The 17,944-nt window shown below is 49.9% G+C and overlaps 1 protein-coding gene across 1 annotated transcript in view; it reads left to right on the top strand.

Annotated features, from left to right (window-relative positions):
- The window catches only part of OTOF (otoferlin), a 125,756-nt gene that overhangs the window by 37,938 nt on the left and 69,874 nt on the right, over positions 1–17,944 (top strand). Inside the window, exon 4 of the mRNA XM_049903170.1 lies at positions 10,529–10,617. Coding sequence (XP_049759127.1) covers positions 10,529–10,617 — 89 coding nt within the window. The remainder of the gene's footprint in view (positions 1–10,528; positions 10,618–17,944) is intronic.

Below are 17,944 nucleotides of genomic sequence, written 5' to 3'. Positions count from 1 at the left end.
GCTCAGACAAGGGAGAGAGGGGCTGCTGGAGGCTGGACTCAGGAACCTGAGTGGGGAGACGTGGCTGTGGAAGAAAGACAATGCGCGTACAACAATGGGTGGAAACAGAACCTGAACATGGTGTCTCCTTTCCCAGAGGCTGGAATCTGAGAGCCTCCATTTAACCTACAAGGCTTGGAGAAGCTACAGAGAGAGAGAGAGCCCCACCCTTTGTGCCAGGCCAGCAGCCAACAGAGGCCTTCCCTGGGGGAGAAGGATGGCCACACTGAGCCCACCTCAAGCAGTTCGGTTTGGCTCTAATGTAGGCCCTGTGTGGGCCAGACCTACAGGAGAGGCCAGAATAGCAATGGTAGGAATAAGGAGAGCTGCTGCTATTCACTGAGCACTCGGCATGAGCAAGGTGTTCTGAGAGGTTTACACAAGCATTAAAACAAAACAAAAAACCCCAAACCCGTTATCATTGAGTCAATTCCAACTAATGGCAACCGCATGTGTTACAGAGTTGGACTGTGCTCCATAGGGTTTTCTTGGCTATGATCTTAATGGAAGCAGAGTGCCAGGTCTTTCTCCCTTGGTACAGTTGGGTAGGTTTGAACTGCGAACCTTTAGGTTCATAGTCAAGCACAAACCTTTTGTAGCACACAAACGTTATAACTCACTTAATGCTCACAACTTGCCCGTGAGGTTGGTGTCCCGAGTCTATCTTGTTGCAGAGCCTGTGGCTAAACATGCTGCCTTGCAAAGCGCACAAGCCTTAGACCTCCCTCAGGGGCTCAGTCCAGTGGGGGGATGGACCCTCCATAGGCAAAGATGGATCACGAGTCTTCTGAGTCCAGCGGAGGGGAGGTCATCAGTTTGGGGGATGGGCGGGGGCTGGGAAAACTGGCCTCATCTGTCTACTTCTGCCTATACCCAGAAGTCGTGGGCTGTGAGCTCCGCAGGGCAGGAGCATATCTATCTAGTTCATCCCTGCCCTGGCACCCAGCAACCAGGCTCAGGGAATACTGTCAAGTGAAGAATGAACAAAAGAATGGGCATTCACTAGGACTGACTCCTGTCCCCCACTGCTGTGCCCAGTGTGGGGTGGGGGGAGGCACTCAGTATGGTGGCATGTCAAAGCCCTTAGCTCTGCACCTGGCTCATGGTGTGTGCAGCAAGGCACAGACGAGGTCACTTGAAGGGCCCTTAGAGGGTAAGCACTCAGCGGCTAACTGCAAGGTTGGTGGTTCAAACCCACCCAGCCGCTCTGCAGGAGAAAGATCTGGAGATCTGGTCCTGTAAAGATTACAGCTTAGGAAACCCTATGGGGCAGTTCTACTCTGACACATGGGGCCACTGTGAGTTGGAATCGGCTCAACAGCACCTAACAACCAGAGGTCATCTAGTTTAACACTTTTGTTTTACAGGTGAGGAAATAGGCCTAGCTGGGTAAAGGGAGTTACCCAAAACTACCAGCTGGAAGACAGTGGACCTGGAGTTTGAACCTAGGTCTTTAAACTCCCAAGGCAGTCTCTTGCCATTGCACCCTAAAGCTTTGCAACATGCCCCTATTTTCTTCCAGAAAACCTAGAGGACTGTCCCTTTAAGGATTTAGATAAGGGACATTTTGCCCCAAGTATCTTGCTGATTTTGTAAGGTTCTAGGCCCAGGCAGTGACCTAGCTGTGAATAATCCAGGTCATTCTGCAGCTTGCATCAGGGAAACCTTTACATGGAGCCCTAGATCGCTAGGGCTGATAGGATGCAGAACGAGCCACCCGGCCAGCACCAACCAGGTCAGAGCTGAGCCTAGAGCTGGCAGACTGGGTCACCACTCCTGGGGCCTCCCTCCTACAGAGGTCCCCTTCCCTCCCCTGGTCCCTAATGCCTGCACCTTATTTCTACTGACATTCTTAGCACAGGTTGCAACTGCAGGTCCGTGTGTCTCCAGAGCCATGCCATGAGCTCCTGCAGGATGGAGAAACACCCCTGCATCTCTGCACCCCCCCCCCAGTGCCACATACAGAGCCTGGCACACCCAGCATTTGCCCTGCGTGGGGCTTGATGGCTCATGACATTTGGAGTGGCAACATTAGCTCAGCTAATGCCTGAGTTCCTGGGCAGTGCCGGGCACACACCCCAGGAGGGTCTGTGGCCCAAGATGGAACAGGGCTCCAGACGAATGCTGTGCTGGATTTCCTGGCTCAGTCTCTAGGGCACCGATTTTCAGGACACCTCTTGAAAGAGAAGACACAACCCTCAGCTGTTGTGGCCGCAGCAAGAGAAGCGTGTTGGTGCTGCATCAACTGGAGAAGAGCCGGCCATCCCAGAAGACCCCTGCAGTCCCTGCAATGTCCCCCCACAGACTGCCAGACCCTGCCCTGCTCCTGGACTAGCAACAATAACACCAATTATTATAATAAACAACTAGACTGATTGATGTATAGGAGCCCTGGTGGCACGGTGGTTAAAGTGATCGATTGCTAACCGAAAGCTCCAAGAAAGAAAGACATGGCAGCCTGCATCTGTAGAGATTTACCGCTTTGGAAACCTGTGGGGTTGCTATGAGTCAGAATCGACTGGATAGCAGTAGGTTTGGGTTGGGTTTATACTGATTGAGCACTTACTCTGTTCCAGGCTCTATGCTGAGTGATTTATCATCCTCACAGTAACCCCAAGAAGCAGGTACTCTTACCCTCACCCTCGTTTTACAGAGGAGGAAGCTGAGGTGTGGAGAGGGGAACTAACCTGCCCGACCTCACGGTGCTAGAAGGAGCAGTGTTACAGCTCCATTCAGTCCTTCAAGGCCATTTGCTGAATGCCAACTCTGTGCCACGCCCTGTGCCAGGTTCCAGGGAGACCTCAGTGAACAAGACAAAAGCTGAGCCTGTCAGCTGGGCTGTCCTGGAGGACTGCTTGGAGGCCAACAGGAACTAGAGGGAGCAAAGACAGCTGGGGGAGGAAGGCAAGGCCCAGGGTGTGCAGCCCAGCACTCCACCACTCATAAGCCTCCCTGACAAGAGTCCAACACTCAGAGAAAGGCACAGATAACACGGTGGAATGTCCCAGTCATCTACCGTTGTGTAAAAACCACCCCAAAACTTGGTGACTTAAACTGCCCGCATTTTATTATGGCTCATGATTCTGTGGGTTGGCTGGTCTCAGCTGGGTAGTTCTTCTGCACCACATGGTGTTAGCTGCATCCAGCTGGGAGCTCAGCTCGTACTAGCTGTCATCTAGGGGACTTTGGGGCCTTCCTCATGGTCCTGCAAGGCTCTCTCCATATGGCCTCTTCAGCAGGTAGCCTAGGCGTCTTTACATGGCAGCTGACTTCTAACAGAGCGAAAATGGAAGCATCACTTCTACAGCATTCAAATAGTAAAAGCAAGTTAAAGGGCCAGCTTAAAATCAAAACCAAAAACTAACCAAAGCCATTTCCATCAAGTCAGTTCCAACTCATGGTAGCCCCATGTACTACAGAGTAGAGCTGCTCCACAGGGTTTTCTTGGCTGTAATCTCTACAGAAGCAGACTGCCAGCCCTTTCTTCCATAGCACTGGGTTCAAACCGCCAACCTTTAGGTTAGTAGTTGAACACAAACCATTTGTGCCACCCAGAGACCTTAGCTTACATTCAAAGAGAAGGGAAATAGGCTCTACCTTTGGATGAGGGGTTGTGTGGCTCCTTCTGGAAACAATGCATTGGCTTTGGAGGCAGGTAGACATCCCAGATAACAGAACTAAAAACCAAATGCTGTAGAGTCGATTCTGACTCACGGCAACCTCGTGTGTGTCAGAGTAGAACTGTGATCCATGGGGTTTTCAGTGGCTGATTTTTTGGACATAGATTGCCACGCCTTTCTTCTGAGGCACCTTTGGGTTAGCAGCTGAGCACATTAACCGTTTGCACCACCCAGGGACTAGATAGCAGCATTGTTTGATACTTACTCAGTGTTTACCCAGTGCCAGGGTCCAGTGGGTTAGGTGACATCTCCATTTTACAAACGAGGACACTGAGAGGTTAGGTAACTTGCTCAAGGTCCAAATGCTGCTAGTGGCAGAGCCAGGATTTGGACCCAGGCATCTGGCTCTTCTCTCAGCTACTAAGCTCTATTACCACTTACTAGCCAAACTCCTTTGGGCAAATTGTCTCTGAGCCTCATGTCCTCACCTGTAAAGTGGGGATTAGATTATATAACATATGTAATGTGCTTATCCAGTGCCTGGCACATGGTTAGCGCTCAATAAACAAATGTTTTTGGTGCTGACAACCTAGAAGGAGGGTCGCTGCCCTCAGGAGAACATCCAGTGTAGTAAATTAAACCCTGGTCTAAGCATCCAGAGACTTGAGTGCAAACCTACCTCCACCACCAACCAACCACCTTCCACTTTCCTATTTGTGCGAGAAGCACATCTTTGCCGTGTTACTGTGAGCCTTGGCTACTAGTGAAAAGTGCTCTGAAAAGTACTCCATGCTACCCAGATATACAGCTTTCTCCAGAAGCTGTTGCCCTTCAAATATGTTTCACAATTTAAATAATGTTATGTGTTGGGGTAGGTGTGTGGTGAACTGGGGCCTGACAGAGGTGCTACAGGGGCTCCTCCCCTTCCCCTCCAGCCTCCCTGAGTTCTGAGGGAGAGCTCTTGAGCCCCCAAACCTTCCCATCTTGCCTTGCTGTGCTCTCTGCTCGTATGTGTACACATCAACCCACTGGTAGAAAGGAAGAAATGACCAAAAGGGTGGAGACAATGAGAAATGACACCAGGCCAAGAAGAAGCAGTGAAAGAGAAATGGGAAATCGGCAGGCAGGAGAGGTGGTCAGAAGTGATGGATAAAGGGGAGAGAAGGATGAAGAGTCAGACAGGTGCAAGTGTCAGCCACAGACACGTATAGAATTCCTTCAGGAAAAAACAAACAAACAATGTGAAAGTGCTGGCCACAGACACAGAATTCCTTCAGCAACAAAAACAAATGAAAATGTGTAAGTGTCTGCCACAGAAGCGTACAGAATCCCTTCAGGAAAAAAAACAAACGAACAATGCCTCCAATTTCTGCAGTTCTGTATCACTTACAAAATCCTTTTGCCTGTGTGATCATTCGGTTCTCTCAACAACCCTGTGAGGTAGATATTGTCACCCCCATTTTACAGATGAGAAAGCTGTGGCACAGAAAGGCGACAAGTGTGGCCTCTGGTTACAAAGCTAACTGGTGGTAGAGCCAGAGTTAGAAACTCAAGTCTGTGACTCAGACTCAGAGTAGAGACAATACAGTGGACTCTAATCTCTTGTAAGAACTAACCAGTGGTCTGACCCTCAGGCTCCATGAGAGCAGGCCTCACCTGTCCTGCTCACTGCCGACCCAGAGCTCGTGAGATGTTTGCTGAAAGAAGTACGGTGGAAACAACAGGAGATTGGGGTGGAAATGCTGCAGGGGCCACAGCAAGGAGGACTTTGGACGCTAGGAAGAAGAATCAGTACCTATTTCTGGAAGCTGTGAAGGAGCCATTGAGATTTCTTAACAAAGGAGAAGTAAAAATGAGGGAAACAGCCAAGGAAATTAACAACCTGCATTATGCAGATGACATAACCTTGCTTGCTGAAAGTAAAGAGGACTTGAAGGACTTACTGATGAAGATCAAAGACCACAGCCTTCAGTATGGATTGCACCTCAACATCAAGAAAACAAAAATCCTCCCAACTGGACCAATGAGCAACATCATGATAAATGGGGAAAAGATTGAAGTTGTCAAGGATTTCATTTTACTCGGATCCACAGTCAACACCCATGGTAGCAGCAGTTAAGAAATCGAAAGACACATTGCACTGGGCAAATCTGCTGCAAAAGACCTCTTTAAAGTGTTGAAAAGCAAAGATGTCACCTTGAAGACTAAGGTGCGCCTGACCCAAGCCATGGTGTTTACAACCATCTCCTATGCATGTGAAAGCTGGACAATGAATAAAGAAGACCAAAGAAGAATTAACGCCTTTGAATTGTGGTGTTGGAAAAGAATATTGAATATACTCTGGACTGCCAAAAGAACGAACAGATCTGCTTTGGAAGAAGTACTACCAGAATGCTCCTTAGAAGCAAGGATGGCGAGACTATGTCTCACATACTTCAGACATGTTGTTAGGAGGGATCAGTCCCTGGAGGACATCATGCTTGGTAAAGTAGAGGGTCAGCGAAAAAGAGGAAGACCTTCAATGAGATGGATTGACACAGTGGCTGCAACAATGGGCTTAAGCAAAACAATGATCGTGAGGATGGTACAGGACCGGGCAGAGTTTCGTTCTGTTGTACATGGGGTCGTTATGAGTCAGAGCCAACTTGATGGCACCTAATAACAACAACCAAGGAAAATTCAAAACAAAAATCCATCATACCAAAGCACAGGCCATTGCTTCTAAGAGGCCAAATGGGAGTAACAAGGGATACTCCTGGATCCCAAATCCCCATCCTTAAGTCACTTCCCTAAAGCCAGGAAGCAGGGTACACTTTGCAAGGTCTCTGCTGGTTCAAACCCAGGGGTGGGAGGCAGGCAGACCGTGGCAGGTGGGTATAGGGGGAGGGCACTGATGTTTGACCTTCACTAGGAAGGCCCTCCCTTAGAGTGGTGGCCTTTAAACCGGGCTGCACAGAGGTATTGCGTGGTGGCTTTCAATATACTAATGCCTGGATGCCACCCCAGAGATGCAATTTCATCTGTCTCAAATGCAGTCTAGGCCTTGGGGGTTTTAAGAGCGCCCTGAGTGGCTGTAATTTGCAGTCAGTGTTAAGAATCATTGAGAGAGAGAGAGACTGGTGTAAGATAAAATGGAGGTCGTGAGGAGAGGAAAGCAGAACAAAACAGAGACGAGTAGTGAGGGAAAATGTATGGTGTTGGTAGGAAACAGAGGAGATAGAAGAGTGAGGGAAGGAAGGAATATGTAAGGTGGGGAGGAAGTCAGAGATAAAAGCAGCTTATCTGACTCACTCAAAAACTGGTGTTTTCTCTCATCTGAAAGCCTCTGAGAAGGACTTTCATCTAAGAAATGGCCCCAGACCATCAGCCCTGCTCTGGTATTTACAGAGCCTCCTTGGAGGCTCTGTCCTGGAAACCCAATGTGCTCCCTTCGGCTGACAAGTTCCTGAAAGGGCACCAAGCCATATATTCAAATAGGCTTCCCTGGATTCTCATCTCCAGTCAGGGCTCCTGAGGCTCCCTCCCTTCCTGCCCCTGCCTGGCCTCTACTCTCCACTCAGCAAGCTGGTCCACAGGATGGCCTTCTTATTCCCGTCAGCCATTACCCAGTACAAAAACCCAGTGCCGTCAAGTCAATTCCGACTCATAGTGGCCCTATAGGACAGAGTAGAACTGCCCCATAGAGTTTCCAAGGATTGCCTGGCAGATTTGAACTGCCAACCCTTTGGTTAGCAGCCGTAGCACTTAACCACTACGCCACCATTAAGAGCCAATAAATGGCTTCCCAATTGTTCAGAAAAACAGCACCTGCCAATGAGCAAGCAGAAGGCCCAGATATCTTTCCTCTTTGGGCACCTTTTCCCCAGCATAACACTTTCCTTCAAAATGACTTCCCCTGTTGCCTTTCTGTTTACCTAATTAATCTCATGGTTCCACAGCCGCTCCCCTTCCAGAGTCATCTCGTTTTTCTCCTAATCCTTCTCTCCTTCCAATGCCCAAATCCCACCCACAGGCCCTCAGGGAGATCAGCCTCCCCTGCCCCTCTTCATCTTGAGGAAAGCAAATCTTGGCGGATGTTCCAGCCCTCTCTCCTCAACACCATGGCTAATGAGTTGGGCCTTCTTGAGCAGGTTTATTTCCCCGCAGCCCAATAAAAGCTACTTCATTAAGAAAACCACACACTCCACTGAGCTGCCTGAGGTATCCAGACAACAGAAACAGAAGCTGTGAAATGAGGCCTGTGGGTCTGGCGGCCAGCCTGTCTCTGCTCTCTCAGGTGCCTCTCACTCTCCCTTCACCTTCTGGGTCCTCTTTGAGCCCTGGCTCTGTGCTCTTCCTCCAGCCCTTCTCCTTCTCTGCTTTTACGTCCCTCTCTTGCGCTCCAGCTGAACCATCTGGAGTGTCAGGGACTTCCCAGGGACTTGACCAGCCCTGAAGGAGGTGACATGAAGGCCATTTCCCTGAGACAGGTCCTGCCTCCACTGGGCAGTGACCAGCCAGGCTGGCCCAGAGGCCCAAGCCCTCCAAGAAGTCGCCAGTCTGGGAGATAAGGAAGCACAGCCTCAGAAACACCAAACTCGTAGGGCCACCCCACAGCGCCACAAACTACAGAGTTCTCTGAATCACATTTCTCCTCTGAGCCCTAGTTTCACTATCTATAAAACAGGGAATACACTACCAGCCTCACTGGGTTGTTGCAAAGATGGAATGAATCGGCCTTAAATATTAGTCTTAAAGTGTTCAGACCCATGCATAATAAACAGTTCTCTATAAAGGGCCATAGCCACCATCCGTCTGTCAGTAGAAGCCTGCATGTTGCTGTGAGAGTGAACAGGTTTTGGCAAAGCTTCCAGATTAAAATGGACTAGGATGAAACACCAGGTGATCTACTTCCTAAAATGAGGTAGTAAAAATCCTATGGATCATAGTAGTCTGATCCGCAACTGATCATGGGAATGGCACAGGAGTAGGCAACCTTTCGTTCCACTGTGGATGGGGTCACCATGAATGAGTTGGGGGCCAAGTCTATGGCAGCTAACAACAACAACAACATTATTACTCTTACTGTAATGCTTATTATTATGGTTTATTACTGGCTTATTGAGCAGCCTGAATTTGGTGGGATATAAAAATAAAACAAACCTGCTCTGTCAGAATCTTCCCCGATACTGGCTCTCAGCAACATCTTGAACAGACCCCAGAGCTAGCTTTCTGGTCATTTTCAATTACACAAAGTCCAGTCCGGAGACTTCACTACCCCAGCCTGGCAGCCTGTTTGCCCCTGGGGTCCTCCCTGTTCTCACGCCATGGCTCATGACATGGATGGGGATGGGACACCTGTTCACTCAGTCCTCCCCACTCTAGCTCAGGGTCTCTGCCATGGATGTGGCCCCTCCTTGTGGGTTGTGGCAACTTCTCTGGAGCACTCTACCTGGTTCTGGATGCCATCACTGTGGCAGGCCTACAAAGGCTGGTCATCTCATGGGACATCTCTGTGGGTAATTCAGGAGGCCAGAAAAGCCTGCCTACAGCACAGGTCCCTGACCTAGGAGAATGGGCTCCAGCCCAGCTATTTTAAGACCCACCCTCAGCTCCTGCCACTGGGGGAACAGCCTCATAGGCAAATATAAGCTGAAGAGCACCCCTCCCCTGGCAGAAAGTCCTTGGGAGGGGTTTACAGTCTGGCTCAACCCTGGCTACCCTTCACAGCACCCCTTGGCCCACAGAGCATGATCACATGCTTGTCACATCAAACCATGGCACACAGGCTGCTTCATGGCTGCTCTTTCTGCCCTGTCTGTGCCCTGAGGGTCTCCAGAGAGGCCCAGAGGACAGAGCAACAGGGCCACTGCCTGGGCAGGTGCCCCTGAGGGTTTGTATGCCAGGCTCCCCTTCTTGCAGGTGCCTCTATGTCTATGAGCTATTCTGCCAGGAAAGTGCCACAAAAACACTGCGCTTTGGACATAACTCATTCTCCTTCCCCTTCCCCAGTCTTCTTTTACATCTCAAGAAGGAAGAGGCCTGGGGTGATGCAAGGCCTATGAGGAAGCCCAGCTCTGCTACTGGCAGCTCTCTTTAGAGAATGGGGGCCCTGGTGTCCTTTTTGCTACTTCTAGGGTATCAGGAAATATCCCACTCAACATCCCACTTGTCATTACTATTAATTTAGGGAAGAAACCAAGACAGAGTGGTGAGAGTGAATCCAGAAATGGTGAGTTGGGGACACGGCCGTACACAGCAGGCTCTGACCCAGGGCCAGTCCTCTGTGGGCCTGACCCATGATAACACTAAGCAGCTAAATTCTGTCCCCAAGGTTAACATTGCCAGAGTAAGAGATGGCTTGGCCTGATTGGGGGCGGAGGGTCTGGGAGCTCCCACTCAGGGCCGAGCCTGGGCTGCTCAGGATGACTCCTTCAGAGAGAGCCAGAAGTTGATGACTCCACTCAGCACACAGCAAGAAACAGGCTCACAGCCCACAGTCCTTGCTGTTGTCTTGGGGCCTGACCACCACCCTGGGTGGACATCTACTCACAAGGCCACCGCAAGTGTTGGGCAGAAGCTGTGAGGCAGTAGAAGGAGCTCCGGAATGGGAGTCAGAAGTCATGGTTTTGGTCTAGGTTCTCCCACTTACTATGTGGCCTTAGACAGGTCACTAAACCTCTCTGAGGACCATCTCTGAAAGAGGAGTGAACAGCAGTGCCCATTCCACAGGTGGTTCTCAGGGCTGAATGAGAGTCAAGGTGAAAAGCGCTGGGCCCTGCAGGGGCCACCATGGCTGCTGAAGGCAGGTTACCAGAAGTGCCCCCCCATCTCCCTCAGCCCCTACTCATCATTTCCACCCAGGGCCACAGTTATCCCTCTCTCCCCAGACGTTCCGGTGGCCGGTGGCCAGCAGCATCGACAGCAATGAGTTGCTCGAGATTCAGATCTTCAACTACAGCAAAGTCTTCAGCAACAAGTAAGTGTAATGTGGGTAGGGAGAGCCGGGGCCTGGAGCTGCTGGGCCTGCTTTCTCCTTGGGCTTCTGTCTCCTTTGGGTTTGGAAGTGGGACCCAGACCCCTGGGCTGCCCTGGACTGATCTTCAAAGGCCAAAGAGATCTTGGGCTGGTTTTTGATCCCCTCCCTGCTCCCTTATTCTATCCTTGGAGTCCCCCAGTCCCCCCAACCACTGTAAGCCAGGAACACCTCACCCTTCTGTCTCCAGCCCCAACAAAGCTTCCTTAGACCAGGCTGGGGGACAGTTACCCATCAGAGAAGCTGGAGGCATAAAGGCTAATAATGTCCTCCAAGAGACCATCTGTCGCCTTGAGGCAAACTTGTGACGCCTGTGGAGGACAAGAAGCTGTTGGGCAGTTTGGTAGAGTGACTCTGGAGTCAGGCAAGCCTGATTTCAGATCCCCAGGTCAGTCACTTACTGTGTAATCTTGGGCAGGTTGTGTCACCTCTCTGAGTTCAAGGTATTCATGTATGAAATGGATAAGTATTTATTTACCTTGAAAGGTGGTTGTGAGAATCAAATGAGATAGACGTGCATTCGTTCATTCAGTAAATGTTTACTAAGTGCCTACTGCCTGTCAGGCACTGAACTAGGTGCAAAGGATGACGAGGTGCTTGCCCTCACAGAGCTTACACTCTGCAAATGACGCACACCTACCACATGAGCACTATTACTGCTAGGTGTTTAATAAAAGCAGTTTCCACCCTCTCGGAATGATTTTGACAGTCTGAAATGGTGGCTAAACATAATAAATGTGAAGTCCTGTCCTCAGGTAAAAGACTCATTGCTATAGGGACAACCCTAGGAGCCCTAATACAAGGCATAAACAGAATACAAAACATTACCAAAAATGATGAAGAGAAACCCGATAACTGGGAGCTCCTAAAAATCAAACACCTATGCTCATCTAAAGACTTCACCAAAAGAGTAAAAAGACCACCTACAGACTGGGAAAGAATTTTCAGCTATGACATCTCAGACCAGCGCCTGATCTCTAAAATCTACATGATTCTGTCAAAACTCAACCACAAAAAGACAAACAACGCAATCAAGAAGTGGGCAAAGGATATGAACACACATTTCACTAAAGAAGATATTCAGGCAGCCAACAGATACATGAGAAAATGCTCTCGATCATTAGCCATTAGAGAAATGCAAATTAAAACTACGATGAGATTCCATCTCACACCAACTAGGCTGGCATTAATCCAAAAAACACAAAATAATAAATGTTGGAGAGGCTGTGGAGAGATTGGAACTCTTATACACTGCTGGTGGGAATGTAAAATGGTACAACCACTTTGGAAATCTATCTGGCGTTATCTTAAACAGTTAGAAATAGAACTACCATACAACCCAGAAATCCCACTCCTCGGAATATACCCTAGAGATACAAGAGCCTTCACACAAACAGATACATGCACACCCATGTTTATTGCAGCTCTGTTTACAATAGCAAAAAGCTGGAAGCAACCAAGGTGTCCATCAACGGATGAATGGGTAAATAAATTGTGGTATATTCACACAATGGAATACTACACATCAATAAAGAACAGTGACGAATCTGTGAAACATTTCATAACATGGAGGAACCTGGAAGGCATTATGCTGAGCGAAATGAGTCGGAGGCAAAAGGACAAATATTGTATAAGACCACTATTATAAGATCTTGAGAAATAGTAAAAACTGAGAAGAACACATACTTTTGTGGTTATGAAGGAGGGGGGAGGGAGGGAGGGAGAGGGATTTTTATCGATTAATCAGTAGATAAGAAATGCTTTAGGTGAAGGGAAAGACAACACTCAATACATGGAAGGTCAGCTCAATTGGACTGGACCAAAAGCAAAGAAGTTTCCGGGATAAAATGAATGCTTCAAAGGTCAGCAGAGCAAGGGCGGGGGTCTGGGGAACATGGTTTGAGGGGACTTCTAAGTCAATTGGCAAAATAATTCTATTCTGAAAACATTCTGCATCCCACTTTGAAATGTGGCGTCTGGGGTCTTAAATGCTAACAAGCGGCCATCTAAGAGGCATCAATTGGTCTCAACCCACCTGGAGCAAAGGAAAATGAAGAACACCAAGGTCACATGACAACTAAGAGCCCAAGAGACAGAAAGGGCCACATGAACCAGAGACCTACATCATCCTGAGACCAGAAGAACTAGCTGGTGCCCGGCCACAATCGATGACTGCCCTGACAGGGAGCACAACAAAGAACTCCTGAGGGAACAGGAGATCAGACCCCAAATTCTCATAAAAAGACCATACTTAATGGTCTGACTGAGACTAGAGGAATCCTGGCGGCCATGCTCCCCAGACCTTCTGTTGGCACAGGACAGGAACCATCCCCGAAGACAACTCATGAGACATGAAAGGGACTGGTCAGCGGGTGGGAGAGAGATGCTGATGAAGAGTGAGCTAATTATATCAGGTGGACACTTGAGATTGTGTTGGCAACTCTTGTCTGGAGGGGGGATGGGAGGATAGAGAGAGAGGAAAGCTGGCAAAATTGTCAAGGAGAGACTGAAAGGGCTGACTCAATAGAGGGAGAGCAAGTGGGAGTACGGAGTAAGATGTATGTAAACTTATATGTGACAGACTGATTGGATTTGTAAACGTTCACTTGAAGCTTAATAAAATTTAATAAATAAATAAATAACTCAAAAAAAAAAAAAAAAAAAGACTCATTGCTCTTACGCCAGCTAGAGGAGACAGGACTGAACTGCAACTTGTCCACAAAGGCATGATGAGCTCACTAAAAGCTCAGTATGACTCAACTGTGGGAGGAGACAATGAAGAAAAGAAAAGCTGACTTAATCCTAGGTCGTATTAATAGAAGTAGAGCAATCAGATGAGGAGGTGAAGGCTCCACTGCTGCCATGCTGGTTGGAGACGATGTCATTAGGCAGCACTTTGTGGTGACCAGGATGGAGAAGGGACTTTAAATGTGGTCAATGACAAGTAGATAGAGCCTGGAGGAGAAAATCATGTTCATCCATCTATCTATCCGTCCATCTTCCTTCTAGTCATTTACCAACCACTTATGAGCAAATACTTTATACCAGGCAGACACTGGAGGTACTAAGATGGGGGATTAACACACAGTCCCTGCCCCCAAGGCTTTCTTCCATGAGGAGGAAGAAAGAGAACTGTGTGCCTAAGAGCAAGACCAGGACCAGGATGCACTGCTGGAAGACCCGGGTTAGAGGAACATAAGAACTTGCTAACAAGCACAGCTCTCCAACCAGAGCTGTCTTGGGAAGTAGTGTGTTCCCTGTTACTGGGAGAGGATGAGCAGAGGATGGGCCACCTCTAGTCCGCCACATTGTAGAGGGGATTCCTGAATCAGGAAGGCCGAACCACACATGCTCCAAGGTGTCTCTGATTCTGTGGTTTTTGTTGGGAGATCTTAGGACCTCAGCTGACTGGGTGTGGGCGTGGGCACTATGGGCATGCTGGCAGAGCCACAGGGGGAGAAGTTTGGGGCACAGAGGCCCCCCATTGTCTATGAGAGTATCACATCTATCAGGAAGCTGCCTCTGGCACCCACAAGAGAAGCTGGTGAGAGGCACCCCACCAGGTGCCCCAGAATAAAGTGCCACCTTCTTCCCTGGACTCAGAGACCAGGGTGACCTGTGAGGACAAGAGAAACAGGACTAGAGAAGGACCTATACATGGATGGAGGTGGAGGCAGTAAAGAAAGCAGAATCGGAAGCTGAGGGCCAGGAAAGATACCCAGGAATCTCAGCAGGGATCCATACATAGCTGCCAGAGCCCCCGGGAGCCTTAGAGCTCGGCCAGTCCAACCCTCACTGTGCAGAAGGGGAAAGTGCGTCTCAGAGAGGATACTGAGGGCTCATGGGTAGGCAGTGAGAGAGCCAGGGCTGAAGTGCATGTCTTCCACCTCCTCCTCCTACTCCTCTGTAACAGCCAGGAACCAGAGTAGTAAAAGACAAGCAGAGATGGTGGAAACCAAGGACATAAGAGAAGAGATTGTTTAGATATTTACAATGAAAGCTGCTAGACCAATCACTGAAAATGCTGGAAACCCTTGAAAACACCAAAACTCCTGCTGTAAACGAGTCCGAAGAAGTACTATTTGGGAAACTGACTACCTTAACTTTGAATACGCTGAAACTTAAGCCTTCAATTCGTTGTTCTAAAATGGTAGGGTGCAGTTCCTATATTAACTCTCCCCATCGTCTTCTCTCTCTGCCCTCCCTCCCTCCACTTAAGAGAAGGTAGGAGACCCCATAAGGGGAGGCCTGGGCCTGGTGAGAGAGAAGGCTGCCATTTCCTGGGCAGTCTAAAGAATGTCCAGGGCTCTGCTGGACCAGGCCAGAGGGGCTGTGAAGCCATGCCCTGCCTCCCCACCATGGCCCAGCTCAGTCTCCAGGCTCCTTCTCATGGGGCAACTGAGCTGAGGAGGAGCCTCTCTGGAGTATGCACTGGGCTTAGGAAGCAACCACCATGCCACACCTGCTGCTTGTGGTGGTGTGGGGCAAGCAGTAGACCCTGAGGACTGCGGAGTGAGTGCATGGATAAGTGCCCTTCTAGGGCAGGAGGCAGAGGGGAACACCGCAGGAAGGTCTGGAAACATGAACCAGAGTGGCCCTTCTTCTCTGAAGAGGACAGGGCACTGCAGGGTGGAAGCCAGAGTCATATGACTGATACATTTGGGGAAACTGAGGCAAGGAAGGTTGGTATGAGAGGTGGAACCAGTGGGCCTGACCCCATTACCATCCACCTTGGAGAAAGGAGCTTGTCTTAGAAGCAGAGGGCAGCTTGGAAACTGCCCCCTTCATCCAGTAGCTCTAGGGCCTGACTGGAGGAGGAGGCATGGTGTGAAGGAAGAAAGCGTCCTGGCCAGGGACCAGGAGACCCCCAGGTCCGGCTCTGTGCTGATGTGAACAAGGTCCTCCTTCCAGAACCATGGGCTTCCTGGAAAGGCAAGAGGTTGGGTGCAGAGGATCTGTGCATCCAGCTTTGCTGGTCTGGGAGCCTTAAGTGGGGGGGCCTGGCCCATCTTCCCAGTCTCTGGCTGCCAAAGATGCCAGGGGTCCCTGAATAATTCAGGAGAAGGACAGTAGTGGAGACCTGATCAGTCTGGGGCACTTGACACCGGCTCCCAGGGAAAAGCGGTAAATTATTGATGAAGCCCCGGTGCCCGATAGCCGATCTATTGTGGTTAGTCCCTGGGCCCATCTGAGCCTGAAGCCTCCTCTTTGCTGCTTAGTTACCTGGGAATCCTACCTGCCCAGCCTGCCTGGCCACTGTCTAGGTGTGCGCTCTGTGGGGAGGGCCTCTTTGTGATGGGGTGACCTGAGATAGAGAGCCCAACTGGGGGCCAGGTGAGGGAGGTGGTCAGAGGATGCAGGGTCAGGTCCCAGACCCTTCACTTATCAGCCAGGGGAAAACTGGGGCCCAGAGGGGGGCCCTGCCTGGGGTCATGATGCAGGTTCAGGGCAAAGCTGGTTCTGAACCCAGGCCTTCTGACCCCAGAACAAATGGCCTCACATCTTCACTTTCTAGGAAAATGACCCAGAAGTCCAAGGAGCATGAGAGCCCATTCTTCTTTGGTTGCCCCTGTGGCTCCCATCCGAGGTTAGCCCCTCCATACTAATCTTCCCAGAGGAGTGACAGGAAACTCGGCAGACCTTGCTGTTTGCAGCCAGGCTTACCAAAGTGTGTCTGGAGAGGGAGAGGTCACCTCTGGGGTCACCACAAGGGCCAGATCCTGGGACTTCCCCTGCCTGCACCTGGTCCTTCAAAAAACCAAACCAAACCCAGTGCCGTTGAGTCGATTCCAACTCATAGGACAGACTAGAACTGCCCCACAGTTTCCAAGGAGCGCCTGGTGGACTTGAACTGCTGACCTTTTGGTTAGCAGCTGTAGCACTTAACCACTATGCCACCAGGGTTTCCGGTCCTTCCACCAAAGCGTGCTTAAAGAGGAGCAGCTCGGGAGCAGCACTCTGGTCGGAAGCAGCATCAGGGCATTTGTTTCGAAGGTACAGTTGCATAGCGAGCACCCTGTTTTTGCTTAGATGGTATGTGACAGACCTGTAAAAAGAGCAAAGTTCTGTAAAAACACATTTCTTCACACTTGACGTAAGACTGAAAGATGACAATCATCTATTTCAAAGAGTATTACTTTTGATTTTTATTTGGAGGAGGTTTGGGGGAACTATTGGGAGTTAAAGCGCCCAAGCTACCCTTCCACCACCCATCTGTTAGCCTATTGTCCTGTGGTGGTTTGTGCGCTGCTGTGATGCTGGAAGCTATGCCACCGGTATTTCAACTGCCAGCAGGGTCACCCATGGGGGACAGGTTTCAGTGGAGCTTCAAAGCTAAGACAGACCGGGCAGGAAGGTTGGCAATCTACTTTCAAAAATCAGCCAGTGAAAACCTTATGGATCACAGTAGAATGTTGTCCGATACAGCGCTGGAGGATGAGCCACCTACGTTTGAAGGCATTCAAAATACACAGTGAACCCAAGCATACCAATGATTGTGAAGACGGCACAGGGCCAGGCACGTTCTGTTGTACATGGGATCACTATGAGTTGCAGCCAACTGACACAACTAACTACAAGAAGCTACCCCTGGGGATGTAACAAGTTCATTCCTCTGGCCTTGCAAACTCCCATTTCCCAGCCCCACCCTCTGAACCACAGACAGGTTCAGACTCTGTGAGGCTGAGCAGAGCTGGGGGGAGGGGGGAGTCGGCTGCTGAAGCCCATCCTGCAAAGGTGACCAGCCCTGCATGGGTCCCTCAGACAGCAATCCCCACACAGCATTGGGGGGGTTGGGGGACACCAGTGCCAGAGGAGTTCCACATGACTGTTCTTGTTTAATCTTCACTACCACCCAGGGAAGTGGTGGCGGGGGGGTACCTTCTTTGAGCAAGGCTTGGAGAGGCTGGATAACTAGTCCAGAGTCACACAGCTACCAGGTGGTAGAATCCCCTCTTAGGCCACGCTTGGTGAACCCACATCTGTCTGACCCCCAAGCCCAGGCTCTTTCCAGAGTCTATACTGCCTCCCTTTTGCGAGGAGCTGGGGATTTGCCAGGAAGCCAACTTCAGCCTACTACACGAATGATTGCAGCGGTTGTAAAATAAAATAAAGAGTAATGGACTAGGAAGATTCCCGTCACTGGGGTGTCTAACCGAGGCTTGAAAGCATGTGTCAAGGAGCTTGTTTAAGGGATTCCTCCTTGAAGGCATGGTGGAACAGCTCCCCTCTCAGGCCCCTCCCAAGTCCAAGGTCAGAGATTCTGAGACAA

Source organism: Elephas maximus, chromosome 12, assembly GCF_024166365.1.
Source record: "Elephas maximus indicus isolate mEleMax1 chromosome 12, mEleMax1 primary haplotype, whole genome shotgun sequence".
In the NCBI taxonomy this organism is placed as follows: domain Eukaryota; kingdom Metazoa; phylum Chordata; class Mammalia; order Proboscidea; family Elephantidae; genus Elephas; species Elephas maximus.
Note: the sequence above shows the minus strand (reverse complement) of the source record. Positions and strands in the feature narration are given on the sequence as shown.